This window comes from Magnolia sinica, chromosome 5 (assembly GCF_029962835.1).
Source record: "Magnolia sinica isolate HGM2019 chromosome 5, MsV1, whole genome shotgun sequence".
NCBI lineage: Eukaryota > Viridiplantae > Streptophyta > Magnoliopsida > Magnoliales > Magnoliaceae > Magnolia > Magnolia sinica.
This window is the reverse complement of record NC_080577.1, coordinates 11,009,923-11,032,504: the sequence shown is the minus strand read 5'-3', so window position 1 is coordinate 11,032,504 and position 22,582 is coordinate 11,009,923. Positions and strand designations below refer to the sequence as shown.

At 38.5% G+C, this 22,582-nt stretch overlaps 1 protein-coding gene across 5 annotated transcripts; it reads left to right on the top strand.

The window, feature by feature from the left end:
* Positions 1–4,087: 4,087 nt before the first annotated feature.
* On the top strand, positions 4,088–22,292 carry LOC131245428 (probable sugar phosphate/phosphate translocator At1g06470). Of its 5 annotated transcripts, XM_058244885.1 has the most exons (13): positions 4,088–4,982; positions 5,089–5,412; positions 5,927–6,096; positions 12,458–12,543; positions 12,687–12,736; positions 13,219–13,286; positions 17,619–17,719; positions 17,921–17,933; positions 18,232–18,416; positions 18,654–18,740; positions 19,465–19,559; positions 21,246–21,410; positions 21,660–22,292. In XM_058244885.1, the coding sequence occupies exons 2-12, from the start codon at positions 5,150–5,152 to the stop codon at positions 21,367–21,369; spliced, it is 1,242 nt and encodes a 413-aa protein (XP_058100868.1). In that variant the 5' UTR covers positions 4,088–4,982; positions 5,089–5,149; the 3' UTR covers positions 21,370–21,410; positions 21,660–22,292. The 5 variants fall into 5 exon arrangements, with proteins under 5 accessions (XP_058100868.1, XP_058100865.1, XP_058100867.1 ...); XM_058244882.1 differs by having other exon boundaries at positions 4,088–5,412; XM_058244884.1 differs by having other exon boundaries at positions 4,088–5,412; positions 21,635–22,292.
* Positions 22,293–22,582: the final 290 nt, after the last annotated feature.

The window sequence follows — 22,582 nt, the reverse complement described above, 5'->3', positions numbered from 1 at the left end:
CGCGGGGTCCTGACCTCGCACGTTGAGGGGCCTTGGCCTCGCAACTAATTGAGGGTATTGATACGTGTGGTGTACCAGTTTCCTCAACCTGCTGGATGAATGAAATTAACTAAATACTCGGTTAATATTATCCATGCATTACATTATCTAGGTTTTGGAGACTTGGCAGTTGAGGTCGTAATGAGGGAGTGTTGTCATGTGCGATCATTAGACGAAGTCGCTCGAGGGAGTATTGTGGCGAGGTCATGCATCATATCATTTATCATGCACTTGCATTAACAAGATTAGTTGAGAGTTTATAAATACTTGTCTTTCATTAAATTCATAATATAATTGATATTTGTTACAACTTAAGACTAATAGCACCCACTGAGTTGATCACTCACTCCTACTATGGGATGGTATTTTAAAACACCAACCAGACTCTCCCTTAAATGCAGGTGATACTGAGTACGAGGAGCCTAGCGGCGCGAGTCTCGAGGAGGAGGACGAACTGTCCTACTTCCAGCTGATGGATGGTCCTCCATTGGCCTAGTGGACGGGCTTTGGATTGCTGAGTGTTGGACTCAGCTCATCATTATTTTTGGACTTATTATTTTTTGTGATTTTGTTGGGTAACGCCTTAAGCGATCCATTTACATTCTTTTGGACTTGTATATACATATTTGATTCCTTTCATTTCAGTAGGCCAGTTGTGATTATGTTTCGTGCCCTAAGAAATTTCATGCTGCGTATTTGAACTTGATTAAACACAAATTAGTAAAAATTAACATAAGTGATACCCGGGAACTTGGGAGTCGAATGTATGCATGACTTCCAATTTTCAGGGTGTTACAATCGACTTGCATTTTGTGCTACCATTTATCCATTTCGTGGCCCACCGAAATAACAGTCTAGAACGACCAACTTATTAGCATTCTCAAAGATGATTCACTAGTGATTGAGAATTCTACGACCAAAAGATGGCAATTCAATAGATAAAGAGAACTGCATCGCAATTCACGGATTGCGTCGTACCTCGCTCGTTTCCAGCTGAGAACGGTCAGGAGCTTTGAATGCCCACCGTGATGTATGGGTCTTATCCACACCGTCCATCCATTTTTGCGTATCATTTTAGGGTATATGTCCAAAAAAATGGACTAAACAATGGGGATTAAACTCTCACCGTTGAAAACTTCTTGGGGACCACAAGTTTTGGATGGAGTTGGTATTTGTGTTTTCTCTTCATTTAGGATCATGTAACTTTATAAATAGGTCGGATGACAAATAAATATTATGGGCCCTAGAAAAGTTTCAACGGTGAGAATTATTATCACTACTGCTTCCTCCTGTGGTGTGGTCTAATTGAACTTTGGATCTTCCTAATTTTTGGGTTTTGTATGCTAAAATGATACAAAAAAAATCAATGGACGGTGTGGATAAGATCCATACATCAAGGTGGCCAATCAAAGCTGCTGCCCGTTCCCAGCGGGAGACGGGCAGGGGTAGGACGCAATCCGCGTCCACCGGAACCATGTTCGGGACGAGAAATGATCAGATGAAAGGCAAGGTATCACAACGTGTGGTACCGTACCATTTTACCGACTCCCATGCTACTTTCGTAGGAAATCAGCAACATGGAAACCGTAGACACCATCACCTAAAACAGAAATCAGGTGGGCCACAGCGTTGTAATCAATGCACAATCTACGATTTGACTCAACATACGGTTGTGGCTGACCTTTTAATGTCCTACACGGGTCCTACCACCGCCCGAACGGTAGTCCGTCTGAGCAAGCCTCTCTGGGGTCCACAGTGATGTAATTGTTTTATCCACGACGTTTATCGTTTTTCTGAGATCATTTTATGCTTTGATCCAAAAAATGAGGCAGCTCCAAGGCTTAAGTGGACCACAAAGTGGGGATTGAATGTCCACCATTAAAAACTTATGGGGAGGTGGAGAAGTTTCAGATCAAGCTGATATTTGTTTTCACTTCATCCACGTCTACATGACCTTATGAATAGGTTGGATGGTGAAAAAACATCACGGTGGCCCTTATAAAGGTTTCAACGGTGAATGTCATTATTACTTCATCTTCCTTTGGTGTGGTCCATTGAAGCTGTGTACTTGCCTAATTTTTACTATTATAATTTAAAATGATCTTAGAAAAGAGATGAACGGCGTGGATAACACACTTACATCACTATGGGTCCCACATAGCGGGGTAGGACGCAATCCGCGTTTCATGTTGGCGGGGAGCAGAGTAGGTGTTACCGGGTAACACCGTAGTAGGTGTTTCCCTATCTGGGACGCCCCCGTGATTTATGTTATATATCTACGCCGTCCATCAGTTTTCCCAGCTCATTTTAGGCACGATACCAAAAATGAATATGTTCTAAATCTCAGATGAACTACATCACAGGAAGCAGTGACGATTGACCATTGAAAAATTCATTGGGGCAGCAAAAGTTTTGGATTAAGCTGATATTTGTGTTTTCCCTTCATCAAGGTATTAGTGACCTTATCAATTTGTTGGATGGCGAATAAACACTATGATGGGCACTAGGAACTTTTTAATGGTAGGCGTTCGTTGAACGCTGTTTTCTGTGATATGATCCATCTGAGATTTGGATCGTCTTCACTTCTTGGCCCATGCCATAAAATGACCTGGAAAAACTGATGGACGGAGTGGATATACAGAAAATACATCAAGTTGGGATCCACAATCAGGCAAACACCCGCTACAGTGTTACCCGGGTAGCACCTAATCCACTCCCAATTGCGGTACCGTTGCCGGGATGAGATGAGATCATTTCTCTTTTCTGACCGTCCATTTTATCTAACGGCATTGATGAGCAGACTGCTCTTACTTTTGTCTCAGGGTGTGTTTATAATGGGCCCACCTGATGAATGGCTTGGATCTTTACCACACGAGTAAGGGTAGCACGTGTGCTGCAACATCACTACAATATATGGTGCCGTCTTATATTTCCTGCCAACATTCCCCCCTGCGGACATCCGTCCCAAAAATGGCCCACCACGAAGATCATCCCTCTCGAAAATCCCCTTGGCAGAGCCTGAATGTTGAATCAGACTGTCGGTTATCCATTGAATTCAACGGTGTGTCCATCACTAGGGTTCGAGCTGATTTTTGTGCCACGTAACCTTCATGTTGGGGTTTACTGTTTTCACGGTACTGATTTACTGCCCAACTATCATGCTGGTGGGAAAGATGGTACGGCAACAATTGTGGTGCCCTTCTCTGTCGGTGATCCGTTTTCTAAGTTTGGTTTTTGCCGCTGTCGCGACTGAGAATTTAACGGAAGCAGATTGCGTACTGAGTAAACTCTGCGGGGCCACAGAGGATGTGTGTCGTATCCACGCCGTCCATCCGTTTTTCCAGATCATTTTATGTTAATAATCCAAAATCAAACCATATCCAAATCTCAATTGGACCACACCAAAAGAAACATTGGTGATAATGATGTCCACCGTTGAAGCATTCCTAGGGCCCACAGTGATGTTTCTTAGTCATCCAACCTGTTCATGAGGTCATAGAGATATGTACGAAGGTAAAAACAAATATCAGCTTGATTTAAAATTTCTATGGCCCCTAAGAAGTTTTCAATGGTAGGCATTCATTTCACACTATTTCCTATAGTGTGGTCCACTTGATCTTTGGATATGCTTCAATTTTGGGATCATCCTAAAATGAGCTATTAAAACGGATTGACGGCGTGGATAAGACACATACATCGCAGTGGCCCCACAGAGTTTACTCAGTACGCAATCGGCTTCCGGATCTATCAAACATATGTCGTCACCCGCTGGACCCAGATTCTTTGTGCGGTGGAGATGAATTTAGAACCATTAAAGGGAAATTTTCAATGGCTCTCATTCAACTCTAAGAATCAAAGGTTAGGATCATAAATGAAGCGCAAATATGGGATAATAACGGTTTTGTGGTATTAAGGAGAACGTGGACGGTTCAAATCATCGAACCATATCAGAATGTGGGCCGCGGTAGGTGACGACATGAGCCGTATTCCTAGACGCGACAGAGGTAAAACGAATTCCACTTGGATTGGGACAGACGTAAGGCGAACGAATGGCTTCTTCCCTTCCTGCAAGTCCAGGGGCAGTTTCGTAAAAATCTAAAACAACGAGGACTATTTAGATCATTTGCTCCATGGGCGATGCAACCCCTCCGGAAGAATTCCAAACGTATGTAAGCTGCGGTTCTCCCCCCAATTTCTCTCTCGCGCGCTTCTCAACATTCTCAAAACCAGATCTCTCTCTCTCCTTTTGAAGATCGATCTAGAAAACAAAGATCGAAATCGTTGAAATTATCCGCCATTTCAGGTCGGTGGATGGTTTCTTCATATTTTCGAAGCTGAAAGTCGCGAAGAAGAAAAAGATCTCTCCTTTCATTTTTCTCTAGAGATCGAAATCACGTTGATTTTGACGATATATAGAAACGAACGCGTTCAAATCTTTTCAAGCTTCCCTCTTGGAATTCGAGATCAGAGACTTCTGTTATCTTTCTTTTCGTATTACATTGTAAAAGATCTCTGTAGTTTTTTTTGTATCTGTTGAACGATAAGAAGATTGGAACCATTTTCGTTTCTCGATCTTTAGCTTCTTTTCTCAAGAGATCGGCGAATATTTGCAAGTTTGATGATCGGTACGGAAATGAAGATCGTAATTCTCAATTTGTAGAATCTAGCGAGTTTTGGATTCCTTTTCAATGAAATGTAGCTGGGAGAGCTTTTGTCACCATTCTTTAGCTGGTTTTTGTTGAACTTCTGTCTGGAGCTGATGGGATTTGGAAGGGATCTTCTGCCTCTGGATAAATCGGCCAGAGTCGGGTAAAGATGTTACAGTATTAGGAAGGAGATGATAGAGGGAGATTTTGGGGTGGAAAGGGGTGAAGAAATCGGGGCGAACACAGTTCAAAACGAAAGCCACAAACCAGTCCTTCGGAGGGAGCCTTCTTTCTCAGGTTGGTGCGATGAAGATAGGATTGAACGTTTCGATTGTCCTTCAAACAATGTCGATATCATCATAGGGGATTGCAATTTTGAATTGCCTTTGGTTCAAGGAGACAGGTCGGTGGACGGGTTTTTAGGTCGGGAGATACAGGGAGTGAGTACATTTCGGCAGAGAGGCATGCTTTTGAACGGGTCTCACAACATGGAGGAAGTCTCTGTTTACATCGAAGGGAGCGAAGATGGAAAGAAGTATGTCCCGTTTGATGTTGAGAACAAGTCTGGTGGAGAGCAGGAGTTTTCAGACTTCAACTCAGATGGAACGGATTCGGCTATAAAGCTTGACACATCAGAGGCTTCTCAGAGCAACATTTCTATTTCCACGGTGCTCAGGACATTGTTTTTTGTACTAGTATGGTACATTACCAGCACATGTTTGACATTGTGAGTTCCTCCCTACAGATCAAATATCAGTGAGGAATGCTACTTGTTCATTGGGTGGACCCTGCAGTGAATGTTCCCTGGCCTAGGAGTCAGGCTGGTCCAATATTCATTTGGCCATTTACTTCATATGGATTGGTTCTGTTTTTAACTATTCATATTTTGGTCCACATGTGGGTTATTATAAGGGCTGACCAGCCTGAATTTTGGGCTGGGCACATTCACCATGCCATGCCTGGTGTGCAGCTGGGATCTTACATATGTTAGCCACGTTGTCACATGTGGAGGCACTTGGGTTTGGTTTTTGCTGATGGGCATTGCAAGTAGCATTCCTCAATACGCAAGCCCATTTAATTCTTTTTGTTTTCTCATGCCTTCTAATTTCTGCTGAAGAGATACTTCTTTCCTCTCTCTCTCTCTCTCTCTCTCTCTCTGTTTATTTATTTATTTATTATTATTTTATTATTATTTTTAATCTTGAACTGTAACCATATATTTTTTCTTTTCTTTTGAGTAGGTATAACAAAACACTATTGGGTGATAAGTTGGGAAATTTCCCAGCTCCCATGTTGATGAATACCATACACTTCACAATGCAAGCTGTTTTGTCGAAGGCTATTATACGGTTCTGTTGTCAAAGTTTGCAACCTAGTGTAGAGATATCATGGAGTGATTACTTTATGAGAGGTACTTCATGGTCTTCGTTTTTCCTTTCTGGTGATTTTTTTTTTTTTTTGGAGTTTTACTAATAATATTATTATAAATTAGTCTTGGAATGTACTTTTTCAAGAACGATGTTCTTTCCTTTTGGAATCAGAGAAACTTTTGGATATACCTTTTTTGCCTTTACCTGAAAAGAACTGATGAATATTTCTCCTGTTTGAACATCCTCTCCTATTAAAGTGGCGATCACTACCATTGTGTGTGCATGATTATTTATTGGTTATTGCTTTGATCTCCTCCAGTGATCATCCTTCAAGTTAAGGAGTGATGCAGAAATGTAGCATTCAAATTGTCAGTGTGATCAACTATGCTTTTAAAACAGGCAGAAGGAAATGTTTAATTAAAGTATCCTTTCAAAAGGGGAGAAGGAAATGTTAAATTTGAATCATGAAGTTCACCACAGACCAATATATTCTCACACTATGTCCAATCAATCTTCTTTGGGTTAACAATGCTAAAGCACAGCCTATGCCAAACTATCTGACATCCTCACGGCAAACCATTTTTCATGGGATGGATTAAATAGGGACTCGAATTGGCCTCAGCCAACACTTAGTGTCCATATTCTTTATTCTTCAAGTCTCCATGTTCTTTATTCTTCACTTCTTGATTTCTCCTATCCTAGGAAGCTTATGTGTATAGCAAGTGGCATGTGTTCAAAGGCTTCTTTGAGGAGGAACACTAAGGATTTTCTGTTTGGGATCCACATGTAAATTTTTTGAAATAAAGAACTAGTGAATGCCAGAATTCCCAAATTTTAGGCGAGAAACATGGTCGTCATGCAGATAATGAAATTTGTGTGAGCTGATTCAATATGTAGTATTTTGTTTGTTATGAATGAAACGGATATCTGGATTCCAGTTATGGTTGGAAGTTCTGAATCACTCTCTTCTTTGGTGACATCCTGTTTCTAGAAGGTGGATGTGACTGTCATTGTACAAGAGCATCCATAACAGTTTTGCGTATCATAGAGTTATGTGGATAACATCGCCAGGATATGTTTACTTTATAATGATTACAAGTGTGATGACATTGCATATTTGATGTTTGGCAGTGGCACTAGCTATCAGTATAATCCTATGCAGATAAGGATAACTTTTTTGATGAGGACATTCAAGCACCATACCAGAGGAATAGGGCTGAGACAATCTTCTTATGGATAAACGACCATTACATGGGGCCCACTTGACCCAATTTACATTCCCAGTCACATTCAAGACCTCACTTGCATGTTCGTGCATGTGAGGATCCCACACTAAGAAGATGCACGTGAGTTGCAAATAGGATCTTGTTGGACACATCAGACCATTGGATTGAGTGGACATTATGATCGGACCGTTGGGTTTTAACCGTGGACCATTTTGATGGTTGGATCATCATCGTCGGACATCTTGATCGTGGAACCCTATGGGCCACGAAATAGTTTAGTTGTTTAGTTTGTTTACATGTTTTGTTATTTTTCGTATGTCTCATATTTGTGTTGAGATTAGGGAGTTAGGAATAACTTTTAACTCTTTAAGTGTCTTTATGTTGAGAATCTTATCTGAGAGCGTCTTTTTGTAAAAGGTCTTTTATGAGACAATAAAGGGTTGAACATCCCCACCCTAGCCATTATGCATGTTATGAATGATTCTCCTTTTGCTTTGAGATTGAGCAAATTTTTTTTTTTTTCATCATGTGATTGGATTGGTGGTGTGAAACCATGAGGAGCGATTCTCTAATTATCTTTTCTACTTTTCTCAATTCTCAACAAGGTATTATCTTCCTTCTTCTCTTGTCTTTTCTCTCTCTACTTTTCCCATTCTCTCTATTCTTTGATCTTTCTTGACTCCCTAGAACCCACATCCAATCAAACCTTAACCCTTCCAAACCTCTACCCAACCAAACCCTAACTCAAAACTACTCCAGACCCAAGCCCGTGTTCGAACGGACACATGTGTGGGGCTGTTCGTATGGACGGTTCCCTTTCCCCTCGTCCCTCTTGCTTTGCCACCTCCATTCCCCTCATTCATTGTCCCTTATTTCGATCCTAACTGTAAAACCCTAACTTAGATTCTAGAATCTCAAACCCTAAATTTCAAAACACTCAATTTTTCCAAACTCAAATCTCCAAAATTTGAAAATTTCTTGTACAAATCATAAATCCCTAATTCCCACAACCTGAAACTAGTGTTCGAAATATCAGTATCGCACCTTTGGGATATAGATACGTATCGGTTATCACATGGGATATATCGGTTGTATCGCGTACTGTATTATTGTTTTTGGAAACATGGGGAAATTGGTCGATTATTTCAATGAAACTTTAATGATTGTTAAAAAAGACATCAACATACACTTATAAATCAAAACATTACAAAAAATAAGTGCATATAATAGGTTTTCTTTGTATGGGGTCTTAATCAATGCGTTGTCTAACTGAATTGATTGATGCAAGTATATTCAAAGTCTATTCATATAATTTATAAATCTAAGAAGACGTGTGGAAACATGAGAAATACATTCAAAAGCAAAAGAAGAATCACTAGATCAGGTTATATGCATGTTTGATTTTATGTTTGGACATAAGGATTGCAACTGATTTGTGAGAAAGTGGGAATTTTTTATTTTTTTTTCAATTTTTCGTAACTCAACCCATATCCTCCAAATCTCGAAATTGAAGCTCACAATCCATGATTTGTCATGAAAAACATGAAAAACCATGGATTTGTAATAATTTGACACTGACTTAACATGATTTACAGAAAAAAAAGGATTGAAAATCGAAAATGCTCACCGAATCGAACATGTGAGATATATCGCGCTACTTGTGAGTTTTGTATCACACAGGTGGGATACAAGATGTCATTTATATTTAAAACATTGCCTAAAACCCATATTCCCAATTCTAGAAACCCTAAGTTCTAAAACCCTTAACCCAAAATCTGAAATCCCAACCCGAAACCTCCTGATGTAGAGCGGGTCGCGGACAGTTACATGGCTAAGATGGATCAGAAAAGGCCCGGTCGACGACAGAAGTGATCCAGACCATCGAACCTTAAATCGGGCGTATCTTGCAATCCGGAATGAGTTATCTGACGTAAAATATATGATTTTGGGGTAGAACGAGCTACTGAAGCCAACCAACCCCGCTATGCCGGGTTGCGCAGCCCGGAATTGCGAAAAACCCCTGGATCGATGGTCGTTTCCCTGTTTTAATTTCGTTTTTACTATAAATAGTAAGTTTTAGTTTGATTATAACTCTTCATCCGTCGGGCTTTAGGAGTTGCGCCCAACGTGAAAAGAGCTTAGAATAATTAGGAGAACGGGTTGGTGAAGCCAAATAGGACACTTACTATTTTTGGCCGAAAACCTTGCGCACTAGTAGACATCACGACCGTCTATAAATAGTAAGTTTACTATTTATAGTAAGTCGCGGATTCTAAGAGTTTGAGTTGTAGTTTGATTCTAATTTCTTTCCCATTGCTTGGTACCCCTATTTAAAGGGTTGTAAACTCGTTTTTATTGATCAATTAATCAATTTCGAATTTATTAGAATTTATTTCTATTTTCTGCTTTCTTTCCTCGTGAGGAGTCCAGAGAAGCTCCGTGGATTCGGAGTAGTTATCCTCATCACGTTCATCCCTGCGTCACCTCCCAAAATCTCAACCCTAATGTTCCAACCGTAATTCCTCTAAGCCTAGATACCCCAAACTCATTTCTCACATTCCCTACCTTTAAACCGACTTAACATGTCAGAACTCGTATAAGACACATGATTTTCATTGAAATGAAATTTAACACTATGGGGTTCTATCTTCCATAGGTCCTGATTAATTAGTAATTTATGAAATTCGCATTACGGAACTATCATAGGCTTGAATTTGGATATGCCATGAATATGAAATTTTCGAATTTATGGTAAATTAGCTTTATTTTGTCATTCCATTGCTCTAGTTAATCAGTCTTTTAATTTCATGGCATCATATTAGATTAAAACATTCCGTCCTGCATCTTTTTGGATGACGCAAATTGAACGCTTCTCAATTTGATTTTTAATGTGTACATGTATCCACTTGATGAACATATGGACATGATTTTTAACACTATTAGTCATAAGTATCCAACACCTGTGCACGTGGTATGTATGTGTGAGATTTGGACCTTTTATCAGTTGTGCCTTGCAGTCGATATAATGTATCCAACCTATGGAGGCGACAATTATCCGAATGGTGCAATTTTTGGGGTATGATCTCTCCATTGTATGGTACAACAAATGAACACTATGGATTTGATGCACGTATGTGACGTCTATAAATCTTGATTGCCTGATAACTAAGGCATTAATGTTTAATACTAGATATTTTCTCACATCACTATATGTGTGCAAGGCAAGTGCAACTGTTAGGTTATGATTCATTCACACTTGAGTTAGGATTTGGATGATTTGGATTGCCGTACAACTCTGGCATGTGTATGGTTGAAGAGTCTCCACCATTTATTAAATGGTGGAAAAGTTACACGATGGATTAGCTTAAATCTTTAAAAAAAAAAAAAAAAAAAATTATTATAAGTTTTTTAAAAGGTAAATTAGCTTAAATCTTCGCAATGTCTAACCATGGTATGCCGTATAGGCCGTTACATAAAGGTAATGGTGGCAACCGTTACACGTTATGGGGTCGTAACGGCCATAACAACTATGTTATGGAAAAAATAACATGTAACCACTGTTAACGGCCCGTTACACCCACTGTAAAGGCCATAACAACCCTATAATGGTCTGTTACGGGGCAAATGCAGATTTTTCAGATTTTTTTTTCAACGTTACAGGGCATATATGGTTTTCAGTTTTTTTTTTTTTTTTTTTTAATTTTTAAATTTAAATTTTAAATTTAATTATTATTATTATTTATAAAAGCGACTGTAACAGTTGTTGCGGGGGCTGTACCATCCATTATGACTTGTAATGGTAATGGTGGTGGTTGTTATGGCCACCGGTACCCTTATGGAATATCTTGTGTGTAACTGATAACTTAGTGCATTTTTTTAATTAAATGGCTGATCACGTTTTCACGCACTATTCATTTATTGGGAATGTTTGGGTGGACATCCTCTATCGTTTATTGGACTTTTCCGAGATCATCGGGTGAGCTCTTACAGGCATGGCATGGAGTGGGATTAGGAAAAGATAAGAAAACTGTTAAGAGGATGTCTTTGCTAGCAATTTGGTTGGTTGTTTGGAAGAAAGAAATGCTTGATGCTTTAGGAATGAGAGCAAAAATGTGGATAGTCTTTCTCAAAGGGCCAGGTTGTTAATAGCAGAATGGGCAACGAATGCTCCTAAGATCAAGGATTGTAATATTTTCTTTCTTGGGCTGTAATCGAGTCGCTATCTTGGCGCCTCTAATCTTTTCTTTGTAGCTTCTGTTTTCCTTTTCAATAAAATGCATCGTTATCTCTCTCTCTCAAAAAAAAAAAAAAAAACCCATCAGAACGCATAAATAGAGTAATATAGACCATTGATCTGATTTGTCCTACTGTGGATGTACCATTCCCAAAAATCATTTCAGAGTGGGAGATCCAAACAGTTGATTATAAGTAGTTGTTTTATTTCTCTTCTTAGTTGTTTACCTGTTGGCCAAAATCTCAGGTTCGAGATGTTCTGTGGATGAGCTTTTTGGGTTATGTCCTATTCATAGTGGGTCCCTAAGTTTGGATGGTTTATTTTGATTTAAAGATGATTTTTGTACAACTTTTAGTGCATTCTATCAACCAAGGCACTCTTGAGTCCCTTTTACTCATAAAAAATGGCTGGATACCTTCATTTTCCTAGAATCCAGCTATTTGCATGATTTGGAATTAATGGCTGGAAAAAAGTGTGTATAATAGTACTATTGGGCTAATTGTGCTATGAGCAGTGTCTTATCCTGCCAAATGCCAAACAATCAATGCCAATAGTGCTGTGATGCTCGCCAAATGGGCCCTAACTTAAAACGAGATGGCATGCTTCCATTAATGAGTTTGAAACTGTTTTGAATAACTTAAAAAACACAAACATACATGCGATTAGGAAAATTCTGGAACAACAATCGTCTTCTTTTACTGAATTTTGTGGACTTTTGCTCACATTCAATTGCTGTATTGCGTATCCCCAGCCATTGGGTTTATATTATTTCATCACATTCTATTGTTCGTGCATTCTTTCATCAGTTAGTATAAGTTTGGATGTTCCCAGCACTTGCGTGTTTACAATTATTATCCATTTCTTGTTAACTTGAAAGTAAATCTCAATGCTGCTATTTTTTTTCTAACAACTAATGCTACAGATGGACTTTGCCTTTCACAGTTGTACCAACGGCTATTGGGACTGCCCTGGATATAAATCTGAGCAATGCGTCCCTTGTTTTCATATCCGTGACATTTGCCACCATGGTTGGTCTGTTATTCCCTCTAGATTTATGTTCCGATGATTCATTATCTTCTGATTTTGAATTGAATACTGTGTATTTTGCTAACAGGACAATGAGATTTCTAATTTAGAAGGATATTCTTCTATCACTTTCTTTGTTTTGCAGTGTAAATCCGCCTCTCCAATATTTCTTCTTCTGTTTGCTTTTGCATTCAAGTAAGTTTTTAATAGAATCACCTTTTTTTTCTTCCTCTGATGTGACCTTCCCCTTGCATTCTGGTTTAGAAAATTATATTATATAAAGCTGCTTTTCTTTCTTTTCCTTTATACTTGTATCTGGTTGGACACATCAAAATCTCTATCTATATTTTCCCTTATACTCATAATAGCTCCACCTCGGATCACAACATCCGAAGAACACTTATATTGATAATCTTTAACGTTTCTAGTACTGTTAGGTTCTGTTAAAGGTTTCAAGAAACTTGCATGTAATCATCCTGTTGCATTTTCTGTAATGAATCTTTTCTTGTTTCAGGCCAAATCAATAATTTCTCTCTGTTTTGAGTTCTAATTTCTTTTAACTCTTGAGATTAGGATGCACTTGCATAGGATTCATCTTCAATGGCTTGTTAGTCCTTTTTATCTGTCCTCATGCTTTAGAAGTCTCCAGTCTAAGACTTCCTTTTATTTTTTGGAAGGTTGGAAAGTCCAAGTATCAAGCTTGTAGGAATCATATTAATAATCTCCACTGGAATTTTATTTACTGGTATGTGGCTTCATCTGTAGCATTCACTTCTGCTGCTAGGCAATTGGAAATTTCTAAATTTGGATTTATTTATTTATTTATAAGGATTTCAAGTTTATGAATTATAGTCTTATATTATTGGTTCATATACTTGGATAAAACTATGCACATATGTAAATGGCTTTTCCTGTGAGCGTATTTCTGGGAGGCATAAATCAGTTACACCAACATACATGCATAAGGCAAGTAGATAGTCTTGCGACCTACTGCTTACAAGACACAGGAATCTTCCTGACCATTTTCCCAGGCCAAGGACTATTTAAAGGACAAGTTGGGATTGATCCAAATATCCTTTACTTGTAACGAACCTAGACTATTGTGGTTTGGGTCATTTCAAAATTACCTGCCTAAAAAATAGTTTTAGACCTAGATAGGATGAGACCATTTATTTATGCAGTTGGAACTTGTAACGATGATAGATTTGTCTATTCTGTTGAGTTATGGCAGAATGTTTGCATTTCGATCTTCTAATATACATACTTGGGTCTGATTTTTCTTGAGTGATGTTCATGAACTGTTTGATTCTGGCATGAAAGACTGGGTTAGATTAAGAGTTGGATATGTCTTCAGTTATCATCATTGTTCCAAATATCGGCAATATGATTGATAATATTACTGATATTATCTGTATCACCAGCTCGGCAAACCGATAACACTGGTAGCATTAGAAATTCCAGGTATTGGCAATATATTGCGAAGTATTGCCAATGCATCGATATCGCCAATGCATCGCCAATGTTTTCGGCAGTGTAAATTCCAAGTGCCGCTTGTATCACCGATGTATTGGCCATATTGCATGATCGATATCGCCAAAATTCTGTTTATAAAAAAATTTTCATTTCAATTATTATTATTATGGGTGCATGATTGTATGATGAAATGCATGCATGGATGGATGGGTGGATCATGGATGGATGGATGGATGTATATATGTGTATATGTGTATGCATGGATGGATGGATCATGCATGCGTGTTTGTATGTATGTTTGTGCACGCATGGATGGATGGGTCCACCATTTTCCCCATATTTTCCTAAGCGATACATGCTTTTAGGCCCCCATTGAGGGAACTCGTTATTTGATTCCTAAATATGCAAATATGCATCTGTTTTTGCTATTATTTGATTCTTAAATATACAAACATGTATATTTTAATATCTCTTGAAGTATCGTTGAAAAATTCTACAATGTCACCAATATTTTGCAGAGTCAGCATACATGCTTTTAGGTCTCCATTAAAGGAAACTTACTATGAATGCATTTTTTTTTTTGTAATTATTTGATTCCTAAATATGTGAATGTGTATTTTAGCATCTCCTGAAGTTTTGTTGAGAAATTCCACCATTTCCCCCATGTTTCCCCAATGTCTCCCTCAGTCACCGATACATTTCCAGGCATCAGTGATATCGATACATGTTTCCATATTCCTAGCCAATGATGCATATAGCAATACCGATACTACGAACACTGGTTATCACAGAACACTTATCTGTGTTCAGGTTTTTCAATATTCATTTACTTGGACTAATATGGTGCCCGTTCTGTGGGTGCTAATGTACTCCTGCATCTGGGTGGAGGACATGAAGTAAACCAAGTCACCAACACTTCTGAACAATTTTCTTGCTACCCATTTTTCTCCCTGTCACTTTCAAAACGTTTCGAGTATTTGCATTTGAATTTTCTGGACATCCCAACTGTTTTTGGATAACATTCCTTTATACTAGATTTGTTGGTGGTGACATGGATCATCTAGAAATGTCACTAAATATTTTGAGCGAGACCACTGAAGAACTCTGCAGATTAGAATAAACATGGTCAATAGGAACCATTGAAATATGATCTGGAAATCTCCGCAAGAACCACTTCTAATTCAATCATGATTTTAACAGCTCTGTCAACCTACTTGTTTGGGCTGACTCATGGTGGTAAATGATCCAGCATAAATGTGCCTCTGGAGAGCTATGAAGTGCAGTTATTCCCAAGCTATATGCTGCATTCATACTTCTTTCCATTCTTTTTTACCATTTCAAGATTAATTCAACTAAAAGAAGTATAGGATTTCTAAAGGGTCCAGTCCCCTAGTAGAATTTGACCAGCTCAACCCTTTGGTTAGCCAAGCTATAATACGTTACGTAGCTCTCCTGGAGGAATGAACTGTCAGTATCTCTCTGTGCCCTTGATCATGTCTAGCATCCCAAGGACTTGGTCGTCTTCAAGGTTAGACCTGATCCTTTGTTAGCCTATTTAATCATCCATCAGTGATCTGCCCATAAGCCATGCTCTATATGATTGATGAGAATAAAAATTCCATCCTCAATACTTTAGCTTTGGAAATAATAGAATCCATCTCATTGAGTGGACCCGCATATGGAAGCATGACCATCCTATAGCTGCAAAGCACATCCCCTCATCCCATAGGACCCAGACTGATCCTATTGGGTTAATATCTTCCAAATATGCTTGTCATTCTGATATTTTATCATCAGAACCTTGCTTCTTTAGGACTAAACTTTATAGCTGGAGTTAGAGATTTTCTTCTTCTTCTTTTTTGTGTGTGTGTGTGTGTGTGTGTTTTGTAATTCTTTCAATTTTATTTCTGATTGTGGTTGTCCTATCAGCCAGATCCTTCTATTTTTATTTTTATTTTGTGTCAGTGAATAATTTGTCCAATCCACAGATCTAATTCAATGATTGATTCATGGTTAATCTTATTACTGGTTATGGAATGGAATCTTTTTCTAGTTTCATTCAATTCATATGCTTTCTTCAGTCCAAGTAAGAGAATTGGATTTTTCTCTTGCAAACTCTTTTGTTATTCTTTCTAGAAATAGATATTTTGAGAATCCATCTTTTTCTTTTTCTTTTTATTCTTTTATGACCTTTAACTAGTGATTCCTTTAGAGGAGGACATCAAGAGATAAAACCCATTGGGGAATCGAGCTATCCCTTGAAAATTGCATCCACCTCAAGGCGAAAGCTGCTTAAGAAACTGGCGAGAGGAAAGGAGGGGCACTGAATAATTTGAATAAGGATTTTTTGGAGCATCAACTGGACTTCTCTTTAAACCAAATCATGGCATCATTGACCACAACTGCTAGCTTCGCCTGGTGAAGTAACATTAAGAGATTGGTGAAATCTTCAGTTTCTTCGTCCAAGAGGTTCCTAGCCAACGTGTCAAAGATCTGACAATTAAACTAAAGACTTAAAAGCCTCTAGGGCATCAAGCAAACTCTACAGAATTGCATCGACCTCTTTGTGAAAGCTTCCAAAGAAACCGACCAAAGAAAAGAGGCCAGATGCCATCATCATTCCCATTTAATGTCTTTGACTGCATATGTTGTGCTAACATGTCAAAGAGCTAGAGTTTCTTTTGCTTCAGATATCACAGGAAAATGGTTTGAGGATCCAAGGCTTGAGCTGCTCCACCATAATTGCAGAGACATCACCAATGAAGGAAACAACTTTTAAAAAACTTCTCCGAAATTTTGTTCTAAGTTGACACTTGATCAGAAAATGAGGTGCCATTTCCTGCACCCTTCAGCACAAGACAAGCCTCTACAGGCGGGGGAGACCATGATGTTTGGCCACCCGTAAGCATGCTGCACAGAGCATTCATTTTGGATGACTAAAGAATGTCGGTGCTGTAGGACTACCACATGCTGAGACCATGTCACAGAGGGAAATGAATAGCACCCTCATCATATCCATATAGATGGACCTGATTTGAAAGATCCTGGAATTATCTCTAACCCAAACATCTAGATCCCAACTTTCCTTGAAGGAATACACTATCAAAACCGCCTGGCAGCTGCACAATTTTCTTTACGTCTCTTCCTGAGAGTATCTCATGGAAGCTTAATATCCTACAAAGTCCTCCATCCCTCTTGGAAGAAGTTCTCAGCCTTTGTATTTGTCTCCTTTTCTGGCTTTAAAAAGTTCAGATATTACCTTCTAGATGATTGGCCACTAAACCAGTTTCAAACCAGAGCAGAGTGAACCAATGATCGCACATCATAAACATGATTTCATTGACAAAAAGATCAATTCCATCATCCCATACCTGAAAACCTCCCTCATCTGGTCAGTAGCTTGAATATATGCCATTACAATTTTAAAGCTAGTTTTCACTAACAGGCTGTAGGCAGTCATGGTTAGTGGTATCTGTTCTTTCTATGCTTTACCAATTCCCACGTATATGGCTGATTTGTTTTGGACGGCTTGTTTCACTTCTAACATCCAATGTCTCCAAAATTTTCTTATGATGGTACTCAACTGATCCAATCTGTCTCGCAGTTGCAAAGGAGACAGAATTTGAGTTCTGGGGCTTTTTGTTCGTTATGCTAGCTGCTGTCATGGCAGGGTTTCGTTGGTCCATGACTCAGATTCTTTTGCAGGTATGATGTATATCAGTTACTGCCTATCTTTCTATTTTCATTTATCTAGTCTCAAGATTTACAGATAATAGTTAAAGCATATCGCACGTAAGTTTTTTTTTTTTTTCCCTTTTTATCCATTTCCTTTTGTTTCCTTACTTTCCTGGTTTAGATCCTGACATTTACTTCTGTCTGTGTCTGTTGATTTGATTCAACATGAAGAAAGAAGCATTTGGTAAGTGATCTATTGCACATCTTTTAATTCCAGTTGGGAGAATTTTAACTGTAAAATTTGATAGCCATATATGTCTGTGTGTGGGTGTATTCATATGTTTTCCATAGATGTGGAAGTCTCCCATACTCCGAGTGCAATTTTTGTCTGAGCCTATAGGGTTTTTAAAGCACTAATCTTTATTAAGTTGCAGTATGAAAGTTAAGGTGCATTATGAGATATTGATTCTTTAAGTTGCTACATCAGGAAAAATTAATCATCATTGTCTAAGATGTTAAATTTTTCTTTGGGTGTCATACAGGTTTGAAGCATCCCCTTACTTTCATGAGCTGCGTTGCCCCTGTGATGGCTGTGGTGACTGCTTTATCATCTCTTGTAATGGATCCCTGGCTTGATTTAAAAAGTAATGATTACTTTAATAACTCATGGAACATTGCTCGAAGCTGCATGCTAATGTTCATTGGAGGATCACTGGCATTTTTAATGGTAAATTGTAATCTTTCGACTTGCTCTTGATTGAAAGGCATATTTGTTGGTGCTTTGATCTGATGCTTTCATCCCATGGTTTGGCATCAATTGCTGGCGATTTAATAGGCATAACCAACCTTCAAAGACTGGTATCAAATTTGCAGGCTTTGGTTCAGTGCATGGTCCCTTAATATCATTAAAACTGATCTTGTATTTTTACTGGTCTAAGCTCATGCATTTCTCTTCCTTTTGCAGGTTTTAACTGAATACATTCTTGTTTCAGAAACCAGTGCCGTGACAGTAACAATAGCTGGTGTTGTCAAGGAAGCTGTCACTATTTTGGTATGATGACTTGACAAGTCACATATCTTTGTTTCCCCTTCAAATGTTATAGTATGCTAGCATATTTTGTAAGCCCATTCTGACTTTTCTGGAGTTTGTGGTTGCTACTTAGTGGGGTCCTTTTGTTGAGGTGCTGATTATCGGCCTTCATAATTCTTTATAACTTGCTTGGGTGCCTCCTATTAATCCCACCATTACATCATATTATCATAATAGGCGGTTTCTTGAAACTCAGATGGCTGTAGGCTCAGCGTTTACATGCCGTTTGGGCGCGGAACAGTGATAGTCTCTCTCTTTCTAATAGGAATACCTATTTTCCTCTTGTGTGCATGCCGTATGGAGGCTCACCAGCATTTTTCTGAGCCAGGGATTTTGCTCATGTGCAGATGGGTTTGGGTTTGGGGTTTGAGATACTCTACCTCTTTTTTTATCTGCTTTGCAGAAGTTGAAAGAGCTAGGTCTTCTTACAGCCCATTTCTTGCAATAGCCTTTATAAGTAGCAGATTCATGTCAATGATATCCTACCTTTGGCTGGTGAGATCAGATCCTCGTTCCCTATGGATGGAGTTGTGTACTTCACCACCTTACTCGATTATTTTCTGTGTCTATCCTTGCTTGATGCTTTGGGAGATCATTGATGTTGTCATTAGTTTTGTAATAATTTACATTTTAATTTTATTTCATCTGGAATTGGGATTTGACCATCATTTTTTTGTTCTTTCAGGTTGCAGTGTTTTACTTTCATGATGAGTTTACCTTGATGAAGGGGATTGGACTCATCACAATAATGGTTGGTGTTAGTTTGTTCAACTGGTACAAGTAAGTTGGGCCAATCTTTCTTTCACATACTTCCGTGCACTTTCTTTTTTTTTTTGCATTTAAATTGTTGTTTGTTGACTCTTAACTTGGTGTTCATTATATAGTATATATCAGTGTTTTAAATAGCGTGGCATTTGGCCGTTTATAGCGTGTAGCGTAAGCTACACAATCCTTAATATTTCTAATCAAAATAATAAAAAATATGATAAAATTTACAAAATGCATAATTTCTATGAGTTCTTGACTATGAATCTGGATCATCAACCACTTATTTCCGTATAAAATATCTCTCTCTCTCTCTCTCTCTCTCTCTCTCTGTCTCTGCCTTTAGACATCTTTAACTGTGACTTTTTTTTCTTAATAATATTGAAACACCACAAATTCATGATATAGACCACAATTTGGATGGTCTGGATTGATTTAAGTGCTCTATCTACGATATGGACCACAATCTGGATGGTCCGGATTAGTTTAATGTAGTGCCATGTGTCATAGGTATAAGTCATCACCATTTTAAAATAGGTGTTAAACTAAAACAGAAAAAACACTTTAAAAATGAGATTTCAGGTAGCTTACACTATCCACGCTACACACTACGCTACGCTACATGTAGCATACACTACATGCACTGTAGGTTATGCTACATACCCTGTACCTTATGCTACCAGGGAATTATGCTACTTGCGTATGCTACATAGCGTTTTCGCTACGCTACGCTACGTAGCGTATGCTACAACGCTACTGAAAACACTGGTATATATATTCTGGTGAAAACTGTCTTGATTCAAAGTTCTATATCCACCAGGATGTTCACATGTTTTCATGTTGGTTTGTGTTGACACTAAGGAAAATTTCTTTGTTTCCACGCAGTCTAAGATGGCATTAAGCATATATTTTCTAGCAGTGGTGATTGAGATGTGCAATTTCATGTCTTTGTAAATTTGTTCAGTTTGACAGTGAAATTGAATATATCTGTTGTTCAATTAACTGATAGCATTATGCATTGTGTATCCTAACAAATTTAAGCTTTGTAAACTGCTCGTTTGTTCAATTTGCAATGACCATTAAAAGCATGTGTTTATTATGCAAACCCAATTGTGCAAACTTTACAAATTTACAGTAGTGCTGAAAGATCAAATATTGGATGAATCCGCCCTATCAGTTGATAGCCCAACTATATCATGGAACTCTTCTTATCTCCTTAAATCTGACTGTGAGTAGTGATTTATATCCTAGACTTCCAAGTCCATCTTGAATCATTTATGTTTTTGAAGGCCTTTACCATGAGTCTCAAGTTTGCAAATGACCATCAGAGTCAGGTTTCTGTCACTGACAAATTTCATAGGTGACAGGCAGAAAGCAATCTAATAAACTGCATGACCCATTCACATGTACAATTTTATTTATATATTTTTTCTTTTCTGTTTTGAGAAATTGATTTCCCATGACTTTCAAATGGTTTGGATCCGTAGTTATTACATCCCACCAGTTAAATTTGTTGAGCACCATACGCAGTCTTGGTTTTTAGATTTGGATCAGCTTGTTCTGTCTGAGTGAACTCGTCCCAGTCGCACCCGACTCTGATGACTCTTAAAACCATTACTGCAGTTTGAGTTCAAACATGCTATCTAAAACACCCATTGACTTGTCTAATATCTCCATCTTCCATATCATCATCATTTGCAGATATCAAAAACTACAGAAAGGCCAGCTAAGTGAAAATGCCGAAGAAACAGGGTCTCCGACTGTCAATGGAGCTGCAAAGTATGTTATCCTTGAGAGCATGGATGACCAGGATGATGAAGTTTGAGAGCACCCAGGATTGCATCATGTTAACCATACGACTAATCGGTAGGTTCTTGTCTAACAGTTTTTAGATGGAGAGTTTGTCAAACTGATATATATATATATATATCAAAAACTTTCATTTTCTGTACAGGACCATTTGGATTTATGCATCATAGAAACTGCGAGCTGAAATTTACTTTTGGTTTAAGTGTTGTTGTTTTTCAGCCAGCTATATTTCTTGATAATAAGTGAAAATAGTCCTATACACATCTTTGAAAATGCACCAGTTGAAGAAAATTTTGTGCTTTCCAGCTCGGGGAGGATCGTTGGCTATATATGAGTTTCTTCATGGAGCATAGTCAGTGCAGCTGCAAGGGCAGCCCGTGACTAGTATTTCTAACCCAGCAACATGCACTCCTTCCAACGCTGTTGCATGCGCTTCTATTGATATCTGGCAAGGCCATTTTTCTCTTGCACAAGCTTGTCTATACTTGCAATCCTCAGTGAGACTGTTGGTGATGGGCAAGGAAAGTTTGCAGGATCAAAGAAGCGAACCTACTGATTCAACACATCTGCATGATTCTGTGCAAGAGCCTATTCATGGTGAAGTTATTTCTCGAGGCGCTTCGATGATGGATGACTATTGATACAAATTAGATCCAATTTATTCTCCCGTTAGTTCATTTTACAGACTATTATCTTTATTTTTTCATGCTGGTTGGTGGACAAAAATATTCTTGAGCATGTACAGGAGGTCCACTAGCAAGCTGTAATAGATTGGAGAGTGTTCTTTCTTCCATGAGTACAAATGCCGCTCTTGAGTGAGATAGCGCTGGCTTTGGCATGGGAGCCATTGAAATTTTCTGTAATAATGAAGGCAGATTTGACTGAATGCTTATTCAATGAAAATGAAATTGGCCATATAAGTATGTACTACTTCCCTTCTTCCTTGGTCTCCATTCTTCTTATTCTCTTGTATAAACTTTTGCTATGTACTATTTGAGAAAGCCAGTGTTTCACATATTAGTAATTATCCATGATTGCAAAAAGGTGCTACTCCCTCTTTGAATCACACTTCATATGCATGATCCCACTCCTCCTTCCAACCTGATTATACTTGAAAGCATTTTGAAACAAACGCCTACCTGCCCATGCACTCGAATATCTTGTTGCAACACTTAGGGCTTGTTTGGTCCGTGGGATTAAATGTTATGGAGTTGCATTAAATGGGTTAA